The sequence below is a fragment of the Dermacentor silvarum genome, chromosome 9 (genome assembly GCF_013339745.2).
Source record: "Dermacentor silvarum isolate Dsil-2018 chromosome 9, BIME_Dsil_1.4, whole genome shotgun sequence".
In the NCBI taxonomy this organism is placed as follows: domain Eukaryota; kingdom Metazoa; phylum Arthropoda; class Arachnida; order Ixodida; family Ixodidae; genus Dermacentor; species Dermacentor silvarum.
Genome location: NC_051162.1, coordinates 119096849 through 119113923, shown reverse-complemented (window position 1 = coordinate 119113923; position 17075 = coordinate 119096849). Strand labels below are relative to the sequence as shown.

Sequence of the window (17075 nt, the reverse complement as noted above, 5' to 3'; positions counted from 1 at the left end):
TTTGCAACACCAGACAGACAGAAGTGACATTAACGAGACTGCGATGTCGAGTCCCACGGCTAAATTTATACATGCATCGATCTGGTCTGGCAATTTCCCCTTTGTGCCATTTCAGCAACGCATTAGAAACGATCGACAATTACTTACTGTACTGCCGGCGTTTCTTCTCTTTGAGAAAAAGGACATTTCTGGGTCAATTGGAGATCGCTGGGAAATGTGTTCGTCCTCCAGTGGACTTAAATATGACGATGATGTTGTGTTATCTTCGTACGAAGGGGCTGTGGATGGCCGATCCCCCGTAGAGGGTTGTGCCATACATATAAGCACCAAACCAAACTGTAGTGAGCCACTCAAGAATACTGGGCAGTGGGTTTAGCGCTGAGGCATTTGTAGGTGGGCAGAGGGCGTAGTGTGGCGAAGCAGTGCCGTAAGATGTGAGCAGTATTGAGGTAGCCGCCACAATGGCGGAAAGTGGTGGGTCACTGCAAGGTACCACAGATACCTTGTGGTACCTTGCATCCGCGACGCACTGGAAAACGCTGCAAGCAGCGCCCCGAAATCTGGTCTTTGACGTCCTGTCCTGCATTACCAGCTATAAAGTGATTTCTCTCTCAAAGGGCAATATCCAGGCTTTGAAATGCGCCCAACTAAAACGCTTATAGGTAGTATTTTGCCTTATACGGGATACAGACCTCGTTTTAACGCTACCTAAGATCCCAGTATGACAGACCGCACAGTAGCCCCAAATTAGTGCGTCGATTACTACTCAGTAGATAACTTTGTTTAGTGTACTTTGTGGGCGTGTATAAGTTAGTGTGTGCGCACCTTGTTTAATGCGGTAGCATTTTTAGGGCACTTCACGTACTTTCTGGGAGCTATCAACACGTTCGTATACATGTTTTTATGTTTGTATCTCACCGCTTTCCCGCCTACTTTGGTCACTGGGTAGTCCGCTGATGAGGGAACAGGGTTCGCAACCAGCCATCGGACCAACGAACCCTTTAACAACGAAGCTGTGTAAGCTGGAGGTAGTCCGGTGGTGTACGCTCGAAATGTGGACCGATCCTGGAGGTAGTGCAGAAAGGGTCCAAGCGCAATGGCACATACCCCCTGCGAACTAGCGAAGCTGTTTAAACTCGAGGATGGTCCGTCGAGTGTACGCCGCAAAACATCCGCCTGGCGATGATGTCAGCATGCGTCGCCTAGCAACGCTTCGCCCCAGCTGCGTGAGCCGTGACGTCATCGCGCGCGCCGCATCGCTTCGGCTTAGCTTTGCCGAGCCATGACGTCACCGCGCCGTGCGAAGTGGTTGCCGCAGCTGCGCAGAAGCGGAGCTAAGCCATGACGTCACTGCGCCGACACACGGGATATATAGCTGCGCGTCGCCGCCGAGGCGACACAAAAGCCCCGCCGTCTCCGCGCCGAGCACATCGCCGCGAAGATGGGGCTGCCGCAAAAGAGCGTCACTCCCGAAGATGAGGAAGCGCGGCGCGAAAGCCGCCGCGCCGCTACTCGAGAGCGATTGACGACTTCGGTCCGATCCCGAGGATCGCGCCGCCGAAACGTCGGCAATTCGCAGAACATCCGGAGTTACGAGCCCGCGAAACCGAGCAAAAGCGTTTGACCATCCAGATATTTTAATGACCGAGTGTTCGTTGCACCTTGGGCTGTCGATGATTCCGGGGTGATTCCGAAGTATCCACTGCGCCGGGATATCAGTGACGTCACCGCTCATTCCACGCCATCTGTCGAAGGCGACAGGGTGCGCTGCCTTCATCCTCCGTGGCTCGCACGCTTCTCCATTCGACCAGATCATTCAGATGGTGACGTCAATATTGGCGTCGACCAATCCAGGCGCTCATATGTCTCCCTGTCTAACATTCTTCCCTCTCTCAGCGCAGCGCTTTCAAGATAATCGCTTAACATTTTCCTATCGCAGATGCCCGCTAACAGCCTGTGTGTAGAAGGTTCGCGCATTAAAGTTCTACGAAAGGAGAAGAATAAATTTATTATCGCACTTTCATGATTGTACAAAGTCACTGTAACAAAGAACATCGTCGCCGCAGGTCTTGTGCAGCTCTCGTAGGAATGTCCGCATAATTCACCGTGGTGTAACGACAAAGCAGCATATGCACTCACATCTAGTATACAGCGTAAGCTCAATACTATGTCGCAATCGGGTTTACAACACAGTGGCCGGCACATCTTTTGGCGAGATCGCAGGCTCCACAGGACCATCCACAGCAATCACTGACTGTTCTACGCGTACAACTCACTCCACCGTTAGTAAGGAATCCTCACAGCATGCGCTACTTGTAAAGCAAGCGCAATACAGGATTTGATAAACCCAGCCTTCAGCTTTTGCATCTCACGCGCTTTAACTGCTGTGTCGAACCTTTCTGATATGGCGGTAAGAAACGCCTACGTGTTTATAGTGTTTAGGCCTAGCGCTGCTTCGAGGGCGTGCGGAGGCTTTTCAATTAGGTCTCCGGCATCTATTTTCGTTTAATTTTTTTGCAACACCCGATCGCAGTTTATTTGCCAAAGTATTTTTCCAATACGCCGCCATCGATCCGTACTGATAGTGCACAGTGATGGTAGACGAAACGGAACTACGACGAAAATTATTCACCCAACGTACCCATAAAATTCGATTGTAAAAATTGTACGAATAAATGTTTGCAAATGTTTACTTGCACATTGAAAAAGTATTGCAAGAAATAAATAAATCGCGTAATACGAGAAAAGCAACTTTTGCGGAAGTGTCCTACTCGTCGCTTACCGCAAGTGGGGAACAGGGTGTGACACCAAAGCATCTATGTCGGCGCGCTTCGGCACGTTCACGGCTTCGACGGCGCAGTAGGCGCATTCTGTCCAGGACACAGAGACTCGACCGAGCGGAAGATAGTAGTTCTCGAAGAACAGCCTCAGGTCGTAGCTATCTGTGTCCAGGTGTCGAAGCGCCGGCAGAGCCCGCACCACGGAATGCAGGTCCTCTGGCTGTATCCCAAGCGCGCGCACCGACCACTCCGTTTTCAAGAACAAGTCCTCGAGCCGCGGGAAGCGTACGTCTCCGCCGTGCCGGCGAGCAAATTTAAGAACTCCGAGCAGATGTCGTCATCGTGCAGGCGTACGGTGCGAAGCGTGTCGCGTGCGGCCAGCAGTAACGCACCGAAGGCGACTGCAAGAGCGGGCACGCACAGCTCGACGCACTCGAGATTCGGGAACGCGCCCGCTTCGACCGGGGCGTCCTGTGTCGAAGTGGCACAGAGGATGAGACGTAGGCTCCTGAGGTTCGGACATAAGCTGGCGATCGTCGAGAGTCGTAGACCCACGCAACAATCGAGCGCAAGTTCTTCAAGACGCGGCCAGCGTCTCAGCAGGAGCTGCAGTTCCGAGCCCAAGTCGGCCAAGTTGAGCGGACCTCTGAGAGACATCTGAAGGCTGCGCAGGTGACGGAAAGCCGAGATGCTAGCCAGAGCTTCCAGGGAGTTTACGTACACCTGCACGTAGAATTCACGCTAAGCGAAGTGAAACGGAGAAATTGAAATATTTAGAGAGTTTTAGCTTGTCAGCAAACTTATCGTTTGTGTAAACCCGGGTCATCGGAAAAGGTGAACGGCACATGATGATGTTTTACTGTTGCCATTCCCTTTGAAACAGGGCGGCGACAAATAGCTAGCTTGTGCGATCTAGTCAGGTTTCGCTACATCTATCTCAGTCTAGCCTTGTGAATATATTTCCCTGTCTTTTTTTCTTTACTAAACCTTCTATCTCTATGTAATACAGTTACCTATTAGAGCATAGCCCCGACCAGTTATCCGCTGTGGTGGCGTAGTGGCTTAGGCATGGCGCTGCTAACGCCGAGGGCGCGGGATCGAATCTCGGCCGCGACACTCCCATTTCGATGGGAGCGCCGCGGCCGGGATTCGGTCCCGCGCCTTCCGTCTTAGCACAGGCTGGGACCCGTGAACAATCGCCACAATCGCAGTCACCGCAGCTAAGCACTCTCACCGCCGCGCATTCACCACTGCAAGCACAACGTCACGGCGCTACTGCGCATGCGCCGTGACGTCATCCTGGCGCGTCCGCGCTCGCCGCCCGAGAGAAATAAATAAAAAAGCCGCAGTTTCGCCCGAAAGGCGAAGCATCGATTGCGATAGCAAATTAGTAGACAACTATACGACGTAAGAATAGTAGTTTTATCGGCCATACAAGTTGTAAAAATTCGCTTACTAATTAAATAAACAAGCACGGTGTCACGCGCGCACAGGTAAACCTGAACACACATCTCACTCGATGACCGCGGGGGCTTGTCAAAACGCTGGAGTAAGAAAGCGCGCCATGGCGGCAGCGAGCAAATTGACCTTCGCGCTGGCTCTCGCTTCAACGCGAACTAAACGTCGAAAGCGCAGCGCATATACGAAGCTACCGGCACTCGGCGAATGCACTTTGGCCTATGGCAGATCGCTTTGAAGATGACGCTCCCGCGGGCGCACACTTCAGCCGCGTCGCAGATCGCTTTCAAGATAGCTCCGTGAGCAGTGATGCGGAACGAAGCCGAATAAAGAAAAATGCGATTCGAACGGGGCCCGATAACGCTATCGTGTTCCACTCTTAAAGGCGAAGCTTAGGCGTCCTCAAATTTTTTGGAAGTTATATCGTTTTGAACGAGGATACAGCGACGCGTTCCTCCATCATTAACAATGGAGAAATACTTTGCCATTTGACTGCATGTTCAAGGCCAGTGTTCATCGAATACTGGTATTCGAGTCGATTTGCAGCTTTCACTATTAGAACAAATGCTAACGTATGACGCCCCGTGTGGCTCCCACCTCCAGAGATAACACAGGCGTACGTGTTCACGCTTTTCGCAGTCCTCAGAAGTATCCCCAGATAGCGCACGTACCTTCAATATCTCGATGCGCGGAAATGTCCTGGCGGCGAGGGAGATGTGAAATGCGTCCATTGGTCTGGTGAGTGTGCCGTCTGTTGCGAAAACAGGGAACAACTGCAGGTGGGTGAACTGCTCTCCTCTCTGGTAAGTGGTTGGAGCGGGCAAAAAAGTCGACCACAAGAAAACGGCGTCCAGGACCCCTTCAGTATCAATGCGACTCAACTGGAATGAAATGGAAGAAAACAAGAAAAATGAAGTAAGGACAGAAAGGATCAGGCAACGTCGGCTATTCTGGTTAGAAAGCAAGGTTCAACGTGCTCGTTTTCTATTTCCAGAACAAAAATACGGTACATTCGGCAAGTCATTTTCGAGCGCTACAGAGTGCTCTGGCAGCGCACATTACATTCGGCCTCGTCGAAATATGCTGGTCGAAATCGAGCGCTCTGGACACGTTCAGCTGGTTTTTTTCTAGGCGCCGCACTCCAGCCAAGAGCGCTCGGAGGCGCTCTCCCCTTCGACTTACACGTTAAGGTATCCCAGGAGGCCAAATCAATTCGGAGTCCCCTCACTACGGCGTGCCTCGCAATCACATCGTGGTTTTGGCGCGTAGATTACCGCAGATTTTAATAATAACTTTAACCTTCGACCTAGAAGCGCGACCAAGATCTGGCGGAGTTCCGGTTACGTGGCTCCCGCAGCTCCGTTGCTGACGTGACGTCAGCCGCGGCGGCATGTTTCTGCGTTTGCGCGCCTTGTTTGTTTACAACAAAAGTGCCTATACGTGTTTTCTCTTCAGGCTTGCGATTGCTCTGGCGAGCAGCTGCACGTTCGGCTTGCTCATACTTTCTCTGGCTGTGATGAAGAAGGGGCTGACGCGCCGTGCTGGGGCGCGCGCCCGCCGGGCCGCAAGGCTCCGGGGGGCGTATTTTGCTTTCCGGGGATGATTGCACACGCGAGAAACAAATGAGGGCGAGGTGGATGGCACCGGCGGAACGCCTCCGTTGCAATGCCGCCGGCGTTGGAACGGAGAACACGCTGGGCCGGTAGTGAAATTAAAAAAAAATTAATTATGGCGTTTTACGAGCCAAAACCACGATTTGATTATGAGGCACGCCGTAGTGAGGGACTCCGGAAATTTGGACCACCTGGGGTTCTTTAACGTGCACTTAAATCTAAGTACACGGCTGTTTTCGCATTTCGCTCCCATCGAAATGCGGCCGCCGTGGCCGGGATAGGGCTGGTAGTGACTAGGCACAACTGTGGCTGCTGTTAAGGGATCGATGGTATTCTTAAACAAACGCATCACTGTTTTGATGATACAAATCTCACTACCAGGGAGGGAGCAGTCTACCTGACTGGAGCAGTATTTTTTTATTTGGGGTGTTGCTACGCCCCGCTCCGCAACACGCCAACGACCGCCGCTTCGCGTCGGCGCCCGGCAGCGCGGCTTCCGCTGTGGCACCGGGGCACAACCGACGGCGCCGCCAAACAGAGAGGAAAAAAAGAAAATGGTGATACAAAAAATGCCGAGACGGCGTCCGAACCCGCGTACCCCCGCTCCTTAAAGCAACCGTCGTAACCACTAGGCCATAGAGCCACGTTTCCAGGCCGTGCATTTATACAAACCATATGATTGCGTTCGAGCGTCGTCGTCGTCATCGAAAAAAAGGTCTGCCGCTACTGCAGACAGATGGCGCTTGGTGTTAGGCTTAGAGGGGCCCAGAACCACTTTTTATCGAAGTGGAGAAATACATTTGAAGTGAAAATAGGCTATTTCAGAATCACTTTGCCGTAAAAAGTACTTCAATGCGTTCAACAGAAGCGGAGTTATCGGCCATCAAACACGGCCTCCGTTATGCTCCCAAACCTCATCTAATGCCTTGCACTGCGAAGACTACAGCGGAAACGCCACCGTGAAGTCACTGTGGCGCGCAGTTCAAGTTTCCGATTTGGTGCCTATGCCGCGCTAAACGTAAGCCAAACGCGGCTGTCCTCAGAGAGCCGCAGTGCGCTTAGCCAGTGAACTCGTGGCGGCACCCCGCGGCGGCCGTGGTTTAGCCGGCCGCAGCGACCAATAGCAACCGTGTATAGGAGTGTGCTTTATTACGGAGTAAAGCACTCAGAAAAGAGAGACTTATCATGGGGTCTTTTGAAACGAGAGCGTTTGAGAGAAAGGTGACTTCGCGTTCCGCTTGCGAGCTCCACGGATACGACAGCAGAACTTGGCTGAGATGTTCACAACAGCGTATGCTACCAGCAGACTATGTTATTTCACCAAACCTGAGGGGTAGTTCAATGAGGTGACGCTTCATCTTTAAAGATGAAGCGCACTAGCCCCTGTACTCAAATGCAGAGTCGAGTAGCGGAACTCCTACCTGGGCGGAGTCTTGCAACGTTTGACACGCGGGGAGGAGGCCCTGTGCTACTTACTCGTGGGCAAGTCTTCATGATCAGCATCAAAGTCCGTGGACTCAAAATGAGGAGGTCTTTTAAGGACTCCACGCTACCGAGAAGCTGTGTCAACTGGCAGCGCTCCACCAGGGGTACGGAGATGTCCCTGGACGGTTCGTCCATTTCCACGACGTGCATGCACAGGTCGTGCGGTAAGGCGAGCACGCTGGCGTTCGGGAACAAGCGAACGAGCCTGTACACCTTGTCCCTGTTGTGCACAACGCATATCTCATCGGCATCTCGGAGCAGCTCGCTCGCTGCGCTGGCGTAGCGGTCCGAAGACTGGAAGGGCGCGCACGCAGCGAACACGGCTCCCGAGATCCGCACCCTTCTAGGCAACTTGCTCTTCGCCGCCACTAGAGACCTCTGATTCGTGACCAGCGAGGTGCGGTCCTCCCCGAGTGACCATCCTTCTGGGAGGGCGACGTCGCGAGGCCACGGTGACTCCAGCCTGAGCACGATGTGGTCCTCAGCGTGAAGAAGGAAGCGGGTGTCTCCGAACCGTTTCAGGCATTCCATGATGTAGCGAGTATGGTAGCCTGAAAATCAGAAGCGTGTCAGCGGTTAGTGGTCACTGGTCATGCCGTGCTAAACACGCCGGCTCTCATCGCATCACTGAAACTGGGCAGCACTGTGCTTTGTAATTAGGCCTTGCCATTACACACTAAACGATTCGGGCATACATAGCACCATTTCACTTAGAGTCCCGGCGACGTTACCGAGGGAACGTGCTGGGTGGCGTCGATAGCATGAGCACGACGCGGCGATTTCGTGCACTTCGTACAGCTGACGTGACGTCGATCTACGGCACTATGATCACTTGATAAAATGTAATGTGCATGATATCGCCAGTATTGCGAAGAACTACCACTACGTTTTACAGTCCTCTTAATTATCAGGTTATCATCACGACAGCCCCTCGGATGGTATTCTAATTAATGGATACTACGTCATCTACACTACGAGCGAAAAGTGCCAACTTCCGTTTTGCAGAATCTGTGTCCCTGTGTGCCATTGTGGAGATCGTAAAATTTCGCCATATTAGGGAGTTTTAGTATAGCGGAAAACGCTTACGTTAGCATTAGCTTGAGACGCAACGCTAAGGCAAAGAAAGGCTGCACTGCGTGGTACAAGGTAGTGTTTTAGAATAGCGGAACGGAGCCAAACGCTAACGCAAATACACTTGGGCGCCGCAAACATGAGCAAAGCCTCTCGTTAAGCCTACTCCGCCGCTAATCGCGAGAACGTATATCAAAAACAACGCCCATTTGTCACCTGTACGCCACTGTTGAAGCATCATCACACAAATCTAAAGCAAACAGGAGTGTTAGTGGGGAACGAATGAGCGGAACAGTGCAGGCCGACGACTCGATAGATCCGAAGTGGACGGCTCTCGCTTCAACAGGCACCGCCATCTTGCCCTACGTACGGAATCCCTTGCGTGCGTTAGCGCTGAACGCTATATTCCGGAAATAGCGTACGTACGTAAGAGTTCTGACTACGTTTACGTTCTGCGCATGCGCAGTTTGCAGCACGCAACGCTAACGCTAAATTCTTGCGTTTGCTGTTTTCAGCTATCTACCAATATCCAAAATAGCACCCAATAAACAAGACTCCAACAAGCTGAACAGCCTTTGCGACCACAGTGAGCCAACTTACGATACGTAACATAAATGACCTGCTGCTATTCGGCGCCGCAGTTCTACGTCATGAGAGAGTTAAATGTGTCATCCAGAGCCGCGAGAATTCGAGTCGAGAGTTACTTTCATTTCACTTGCACACTGAAGTTTCTGCGACCGTTAACTTGGGTTTGTGCACGTTAATTATCATAACTCCTTTTGATAGTACTACTTTGACACGCTAAGATCTGAAGCAAAAATGGCGGCATTAAGAAAGCGTGGCAGGGAGGTCATGATGGTTTGAAACAAAGCAATTTTTACTTTGCAGGGGTAGCGAACGGAAAAGTCAGTGACTGCGTCGTGCCAACTCTCATCAGCATCGTTCCATGCTCGTTGTCGAATTCAGCCGGTCCTATATTTAACCGGCGTTTCTGCGATGTGGCACGTGTAAACAGTTGAGCTTGCAGGGATCGCTGAGTTAACACTTATAGCGAAGATAGTACCCCTGAAAATACAGCTCTAGTCTGTATAGGCAAACGAACGTCAGTATTCATTACCGTAGACGACGCGACTAGTGTGGTGACGAGTGTGACATAAAGCATGAATAGGAACAAGGGAACGTTATTAGTGACTAAAAAATTCTATACAATACCCAACACCACTTTCACAAGAAGTGTGAGTGCAAATTCTCGCGAAATGTTTCATGGTTAGTGATGGACACAAGGCTATCAGGAAGATCATTCCAGAGTGCCATGGCTTGTGGTAACGCTGAGGAAGTGAAAGCTTTAGTTCTACCAAATTTTCGCGTGAGGCTGAGGTATGAAGACGCCTAGAAGTACGTAGTGGGGTTACAAGGGGCAATTTGTGTTGTATTGTGCCGCGAATGTATTTGTGTATGAGACATAACAGAGCGATTTTTCTACGGGTACATAATGCTTGAAGGGAATAAACTACTTTAATTTGAGTGACACTGGAATGCCGGTCGTAGTTGGATGAGATTAATCTGGCGGCTCTTTTTCGTACTGCTTCTAACATTGAAATCGGGTAATGTTGATGAGGTGACCAGATTGACGAAGCGAATTCAAGCTGGGGACGAGCGAAAGTTACATAAGCTAATTTGCGTGTGCTAGCGGGTGAGTGACCAGCGACTAAGGTTGCGGCGCAAATAACCTAATGTTTGGGATGCTATTGCGCATATGCTCATGATATGTGTTTTCCATGAAAGATTAGATGTGAGATTTAAGCCCAAGTACTTATATGACTGCGCCCGAGCCACTGGAGAGTTGTTTATTGTGTACGAAAAATTATAATTTGACTGTTTACGAGAAAATGAGACTATTTCGCACTTTGACGAAGTGAGGGTCATTAGCCAATTGCAACACCAGGAATAGACAAGATTAGGATCGTTTTGAAGGCAGATGTGGTCGTCAGGACTTTTAATAGCTCTATATATAATGCAATCGTCGGCAAAAAGTCGCGCAAGAGGAAATGTTAGAGGGTAAGTCATTAATGTAAATTAGAAAAAGCAGAGGACCCAAAACACTACCCTGTGGTACACCAGAAGTCACATAAGAAAGAGAAGAATAAGAATTTACTACTGTTAGCTGCCTACGTAATGTAAAAAAAAATTCGAAGCCAAGATAGCGTTTGTGAGTCAGGTCTGAGAGCAGATAATTTTGAAATGAGCCTAGAATGAGCAACGCGATCAAATGCTTTAGAGTAATGCAGAAAGATACAATCAGTTTGAAGGTTATTATCCATGTCAAAATGCAGGTCGGATGTGAATTCAAATAGCTGGGTGTCGCACGAAAATGATTTTCTGAATCCATGCTGATTAACAAAGAAGAAGTTGTTAAGACTCGTGGTGGGTAAAAATATTAGATGCAATTATATGTTCGAGCAATTTGCAACAGATGCAAGTTAATGAGATAGGGCATTAATTTTCCGACGAATTATTGCTACAACTTTTGAACACGGGAACTATTTTGCCAACCTTCCAGTCATTCGGGAGCAGTCCTAATGATAACGACTGCGTGAAAATGCATAGGATTTGGCTAGAGATGGACAAGGTATTTTTTTTAATATCTTGGAATTTATATTATCTATGCCTGCTGGAAGATGACACTTTGAGATTGAGATGAGTTTTGCTATCCCTTCTGCTGTAATGTTAATTGGCGCCATGAATCGAAAATCGAGATCAGAAACAATGGGCACTCGGGAATGATCTTCATTGGTGAATATACTGATGTGAAGAACCTATTAAACTCAAACGCAGATTGTTGATCGGACATTACTGTCTGGTCATCATTAAGAAGTGTTACGTTATGGGTGAGACGATCAGGAGCAATTGTTCGCCAGAACTTTTTCGGGTCAGTCTTAAGAAGGGAAGGTAGATCTTGCGAGCAATACTTGTTTTTAGCTGAGATTATTTCGGCGCAGTAATTCTTCAGGTAATCTTTGTAACAAGCCCATGCGGAAGGACAGCTCGAATTATTAGCTCGTTTATACAGTAGTTTTTTTCGGTTTCGTAAGGTACGAAGGTGCTTGTTAAACCAGGGTTTAGACTTATCATTTGCTATTGTAATTAGGGGGACGTACTTATCAACTAATGCTAAAAGAGTGTCTTTAAAGAGCACCCAGTTTTCATTAACTGAACGACAAGAAAAAGAGGGCAGGAATGTATCACTATAAAACGTAGTTAGATCAGCATTCATATCCACATAGTTAGCCTTACTATAATTACGAATTTGTTTAACAGCGACGCCTGCAAATGGTAACGGAATATTAACCTGTAAATGCAGCAACTTATGGTCACTGAGACCTTCTAGGCAACAAATGGGGCCAACTGTTTCAGGAACATTTGTCAATAACAGATCGAGGACATTCGAGCCCCGTGTGGGCTCAGACACTACCTGAAATGGGTTAAAATCTAATGCTAAGTGACGAACTCGGCTGAAGTTCGATTGTTGGAAGACAGTTGGGTCCAATCGATATCCGGTAGATTAAAGTCACCAAAAATATAAATATTATTTGCGGAAAATTGCTGGATAGCACTTTCAATACTGTTGCGCAGCTGTTGAACGAAAATATGGTCCTTATCTGGTGGGCGGTAGCACCCACAGATTAATGCCTTAACGGAAGGGGATGAACACGCAACCCATACAATCTCCAGATCACAATCCGTATGAACAACAAAGGATGAGACAGCTTTTTGATAGCTACTAGGACGCCACCACCTCCTTTTTCGGTGCGGTCATGTCTGTATACATTATACAAAATGCTACCACAAAAAATTTCGTTGTTCGTTATATGGGGACGCAGCCACGTCTCAGTCAGTAAAAGTATGCGAGAAGAGGTATCCTCAAGGAAAGAGCAAACCAGATCGGAAAGAGAAACCAGCAGGCTTCGAATGTTAGTAAGAGATAGTGATAAAGAACATACTGGCGGTTTTTGCTGTGTTTTTTCTTGCACGCGTGATTTAATAGCATGGGCTAGCTATCCGGAAGATAAGACAATCGTTTTAGTGGAGTGTTCATAGGTGTATGTTTTTTTCCCCATGCGAAGCTTGTCCACAGACAGCTTGAAGGGCTTATTTTTACTTTTCGCAAACTCAATTAACTTTTTTCTAGCTTCTCGTGCCAATGGCAAAAAGTCCTCCCGGATTGAAAAGGCAGATTCCTTTAGCTTGCCTGCAGATGCTAGAACGGTTTGCTTATCCTTGAAGAAAGAAAACCTAGCTATAGGCACCGTGCATTGCAGCTTGCGCGCGATCTATGCGCCACTACAAGTGAAGCTTTGGGACGGCCAGTGTCAAAACTAGCAAAACTGGAGAGACGCTGTACACATTCGCCATGATACTTTCGATCGCTTATCACGAAAGAAGACTGTCCGAGTTGTGAAAATATCAAAGTGCGCATGCTCTGCATATGATAGCACGCGTTCGCAATCGATATGAGCAGCGGGAACAATTGTGAGCTTGATATCGTCAAATCGCAGGGCATACCTCTCAAACGAGCGACGATAAGGAAGCCGTTGTCGTTCGGAATGGCGTATCATTTTCATCGCCTCTCTAGCGGCCGGCGTCGGCAATACTGGGGCGAAACATGAAATGTCGTAGCGCCATCTGAACAGTGAACGGTGCCCATAATCGGTCTGCATTTACCTTCGGTGAATACGCCCAACCTGTGTACGCATTCCAATTGTGTGCTGGTTATTTGTATTTCAAGCTTCTCAGAACAGAAATGAATATTTTTTTTCCGAAGCAACCCAGTCCTCCTTCGTCTTCCAATCCAAAAAACAAAAGATTGCAGCGACGCATCCGATTCTCAGTGTCATCGCACCTTGCGGCAATAGTCTGCAATTGATCATTTATGCCACTTAATGAATTGCGGCCGGCGCTATTATCAGACAAATTAGGCGAGGCAGGAGCACCTTTAATGGATGCAAGTTCAGCTGTCAAGCTGGCGACTTCCCCAGATATGGCTTTTGGCTCGTCATTTAGGCACATGACTTCACTAGCAGTAACTTTTTGTCCTTCTTTCAGCTGCCTTGCTTCACTCCCCATTGCCTCTTGCTTCTCTTTTAGACTTCGTAGTTCGCCCAGTATAGCCTGCTGTCGCGCATCTAATTTACGAACGGTTTCTAATACGGATTGCAGGGTGTTAGCTAAGGAGTCATTAACATAGAGTTCATTAAGGCGCTCGAACCCACGACCTTTGGTGTTACTTAAGGTAAAGTTAATTAAGGCACAGTTAATTAAGATATAGTTAATCATGGCACGCGGACCCACGACCGTTGGTGGGAGTCGAATCCTCAACCATTGGTGTTAATTAGGGCGAAGTTAATTAAGGCACATTTAATCAATATATAGTTAATTAATACACTAGAATCCACGACCTTTGGTTTAATTAGGGAGAAGTTCATTAGGGCACACTAAATTAAGGTACTCGAACCCACGACCTTTGGTAGGAAAGAACAAGTAATAGGAAGTAATTGCACGTTAAAGGTGGTCAAAATTAACCCGGAGTCCCCCACTACGAAGTGCCTCATAATCCATATCTTGGTTTTGGAACATATAAAACAGCAGAATTTCATTTGATTTTTTAAACTCACAAGCATTCGAATGAGAATGTCAAGTAATATAATGAATTTCTCGTGAGCGCGCACGCTTTCGTATTCATTCTCTTTAGCGTATGCTAAAGTGACTGTCAACTTTTAGAACAATGCAACAAACATCAACTGGGAATCGCATTTCAAAAGCCAAAGTTACAAAAGACGCGCTTTTTTGTTTGCTACAGTCATCTTTTCCTTGCTTTCTAATCGATGGTTAAAATCTCAGGAGAAAAAGTGCATTCTTGCCACAAGGTGCAGCGGGAGCACACGCCGCACGAGCTGCGTCGATAGATCTCGCCTGGACTCACAGGGATTGCGATTACTACGCAACAAAGTTGAACGCAATGTTACTAGATTTGTTGAAGACAAAAAAAAAAAGCACCCGGCACAAGACTAGGCCTGCGTTGACTACGCCAGCGTGGCGGCCAAGAAGCCGTAGGCACCGCCGACACCTCGGTTACCTCCGTCAAACCGGTCAATCAGCGACGAGCGCGCCCCCGCTCGGCGGTACAGGGAAGGGTGACATCCGCGGCGCCGGAGTTTTAGAATAGGGGCCCCAAAGAAATAGCGTCGTAACCACTGCGCATGCGCGAGACGCTAACTGCGTTTGGGTTGGGCACGCTATTTCACTGATTTAGCGGGAGCCCCAAAAGCTGCCCCAAAAGCTTTGCATCAACAAACATGGCGGCACCGATCGAAAGGACGCCTCTAACCGAGTACCAAACGGCTCGATTCGTGGTAACGCGTGAAGTTCGTAAGCTAGGAGAAGTGACTGCGGTTATCGCTTTCTCTCAACTAACGTTTGGAATGAAGATTGATTCATTAGACGCCGCTCATTCTGAATTCGATTGTCGATTTCTTGGCTCGTAGGCCTAACGTAGATTAGCTTGGCTGGTGAAGGCACGTGAAGTTGGTTACTCAAAATTAAGCGCAATAAATCGCTTGCTGCTAATCGAGTAACCTCTGAATTGTAATTAAACGCTAAACCATGATAGTCAAAATAACTCTTTTTATCATAAAATCGTGTAGTTTATTTTAATATTTGTAAAAGTTTTTCTTTGACACCGTAGTGGCGCTGCAAGCGCAAGACGCTATTCGCAAACGCAGAGTCCTGCATGCCCCAACGCTAACACCCGCAAAGCTCTTTGGGGCCCCAAACTGTTGGTGCACCTATTCTAAAACTCTCTAATCTAGTAACGTTGATTGCATATGGTCGCTCATTAAGCCCAAACCGCATGGAGCGATTTTGTGCGCGACGGCGACGAGCGACGGCTTCGAGCGACTAAACGGGCCGTCACGCGAACAGATCGCTCGTTCATTAAGACTTCGAGATTGACTCCAACCAGTCAGTTGGAGTCAATTTTGAAGTCTTAATCAATTTTCCCAATCAGACAGGTAATTCTGTAGAAATGTTTAGCTTCAAGATCGCTCGTTCGCTCGGTTCTGGAAATCTAGAATTCGTCGCTCGGTCCCCCTGAAGTGCTATGAGCGACTAGCCAATAGCGCGAAGCCGGAACAGGATGTACATCAGTCAAGTACTACCGATTGTCGCACGGAACGAGCAATCGACCAAATTTGGATACGTGCGATGATAAGAACGTAGTGCAAGACCTTTATAAACATTTATGCTGCTCTTTACAGTAAAACACATCAACTTAAATTAATAAAGCACGTGTCACGCCAGTTTCGGCGCGTATTTGCTGCCCTCTTACCGGTCAGGTCAACACCGGGAAGACGTTCAAAGTCGTCGCTCGCGTGCGGTACAACTTGTAGGCGACGAGCGAACGCGACAGCCATCTCCATCGCGTGGCTTGTCGCTGTAGCGCGCAAGATCGCTGGCATGCGGTTTATACTTTACCATAATTCGCGCGGCTCGTCGCACCACAAATTATGGCGGAAAATCTCTGCAATGGTGGCCCAGCGAAACGTCACGCGTCAAATTGACGTTTACGAAACGGCCCTTCCTGCGACGCCCCTCGCGGGATATTCCTTCAGCCAATCAAGAAGCTGACATGCCGGCTATCTTAGAACGCCACCACATATTCGCGAAATTGCAGATGCATTGCACGGGCTTCTGTACGCTACCGTCCACTTTCTTTTTAAAGCGCAAAGTCGCAACATAGGGGCCAAGGACCACAAAAAGTATTAGTCGATAAAATTTGCAGCTCCACGTCACGTTTCGTCATTCTGATGACAACGCACAATTCTATTTTGCAAAACTTCCGTTTCCCGGCAGAAATTTCAAAACACGTGACCTCTGGACAGCCAATGGGACAGTCACGATGGCAGATAATGGCAGCCGCCATGCGTGTCGAGAATAGAGGTTCAACATACAGAAAAGAGCGTCGACTTACCGCCTCCTGCGCGATAGTTATCTCCTTAAGACATTGTAGCAACTGTAGCAGCCGTCCAGGAACAACAGCTTGCAGCACTTCCACTGCGCAAAGGCGCGGACGGGCAAACTGCACTCCTCGCCTCAAGAAACGTGTTTCACTGTTGCCACTCGCCACGCCTTGTCGACGCCGACCTGCGCATGCACAGCGCCCTAGCGGCTGATGACCGAAGCGATTTCGCAGGCGCTGCACTAGTCTGCCTCGCTGCTGCGCGCGCAGAACGCTTTTGGCGCGCTGCCAATGTCGTGGTGTGTTGCTTACGGCTGCATCTCCCGTGACCATCCCAGCAGGACAGTGCGGTTTTTCCGATTTCCGTCGGTAAAACGCGATAGACAGCGCCGTGAAGCCTGAATTTGGAATGTGAAGCGGCACGATGCGCAAGGGCGTCCATGGCAGCCGTCAGCAGCATCTCGACTGTGCGGGAAGCACTTTGGGACTGGTATGTATTGGCATATGTAGTTGAGCTCTCTGTTTTCGTCGTTACTGACTCATACGAATAATCTCGACAAAGACGCAAATGTACATTTAGGCCAGCTAAATGAGCTCGCGCGAGCTGGCTAAATGGAACGCGTAGAGAGAGAGAAACGTTTATTATTGAAACAG

General features: G+C 48.8%; 1 protein-coding gene across 1 annotated transcript; it reads right to left on the bottom strand.

Moving 5' to 3' along the window:
• Positions 1-2549: 2549 nt before the first annotated feature.
• On the bottom strand, positions 2550-16585 carry LOC119464952 (uncharacterized). Its single transcript, XM_037725811.2, is given in 5 exon segments — positions 2550-3105; positions 3108-3503; positions 4910-5119; positions 7328-7887; positions 16434-16585. Coding segments are annotated over 4 exon segments (1473 nt in total). The 5' UTR covers positions 7868-7887; positions 16434-16585; the 3' UTR covers positions 2550-2778.
• Between the last annotated feature and the right edge of the window lie 490 nt (positions 16586-17075).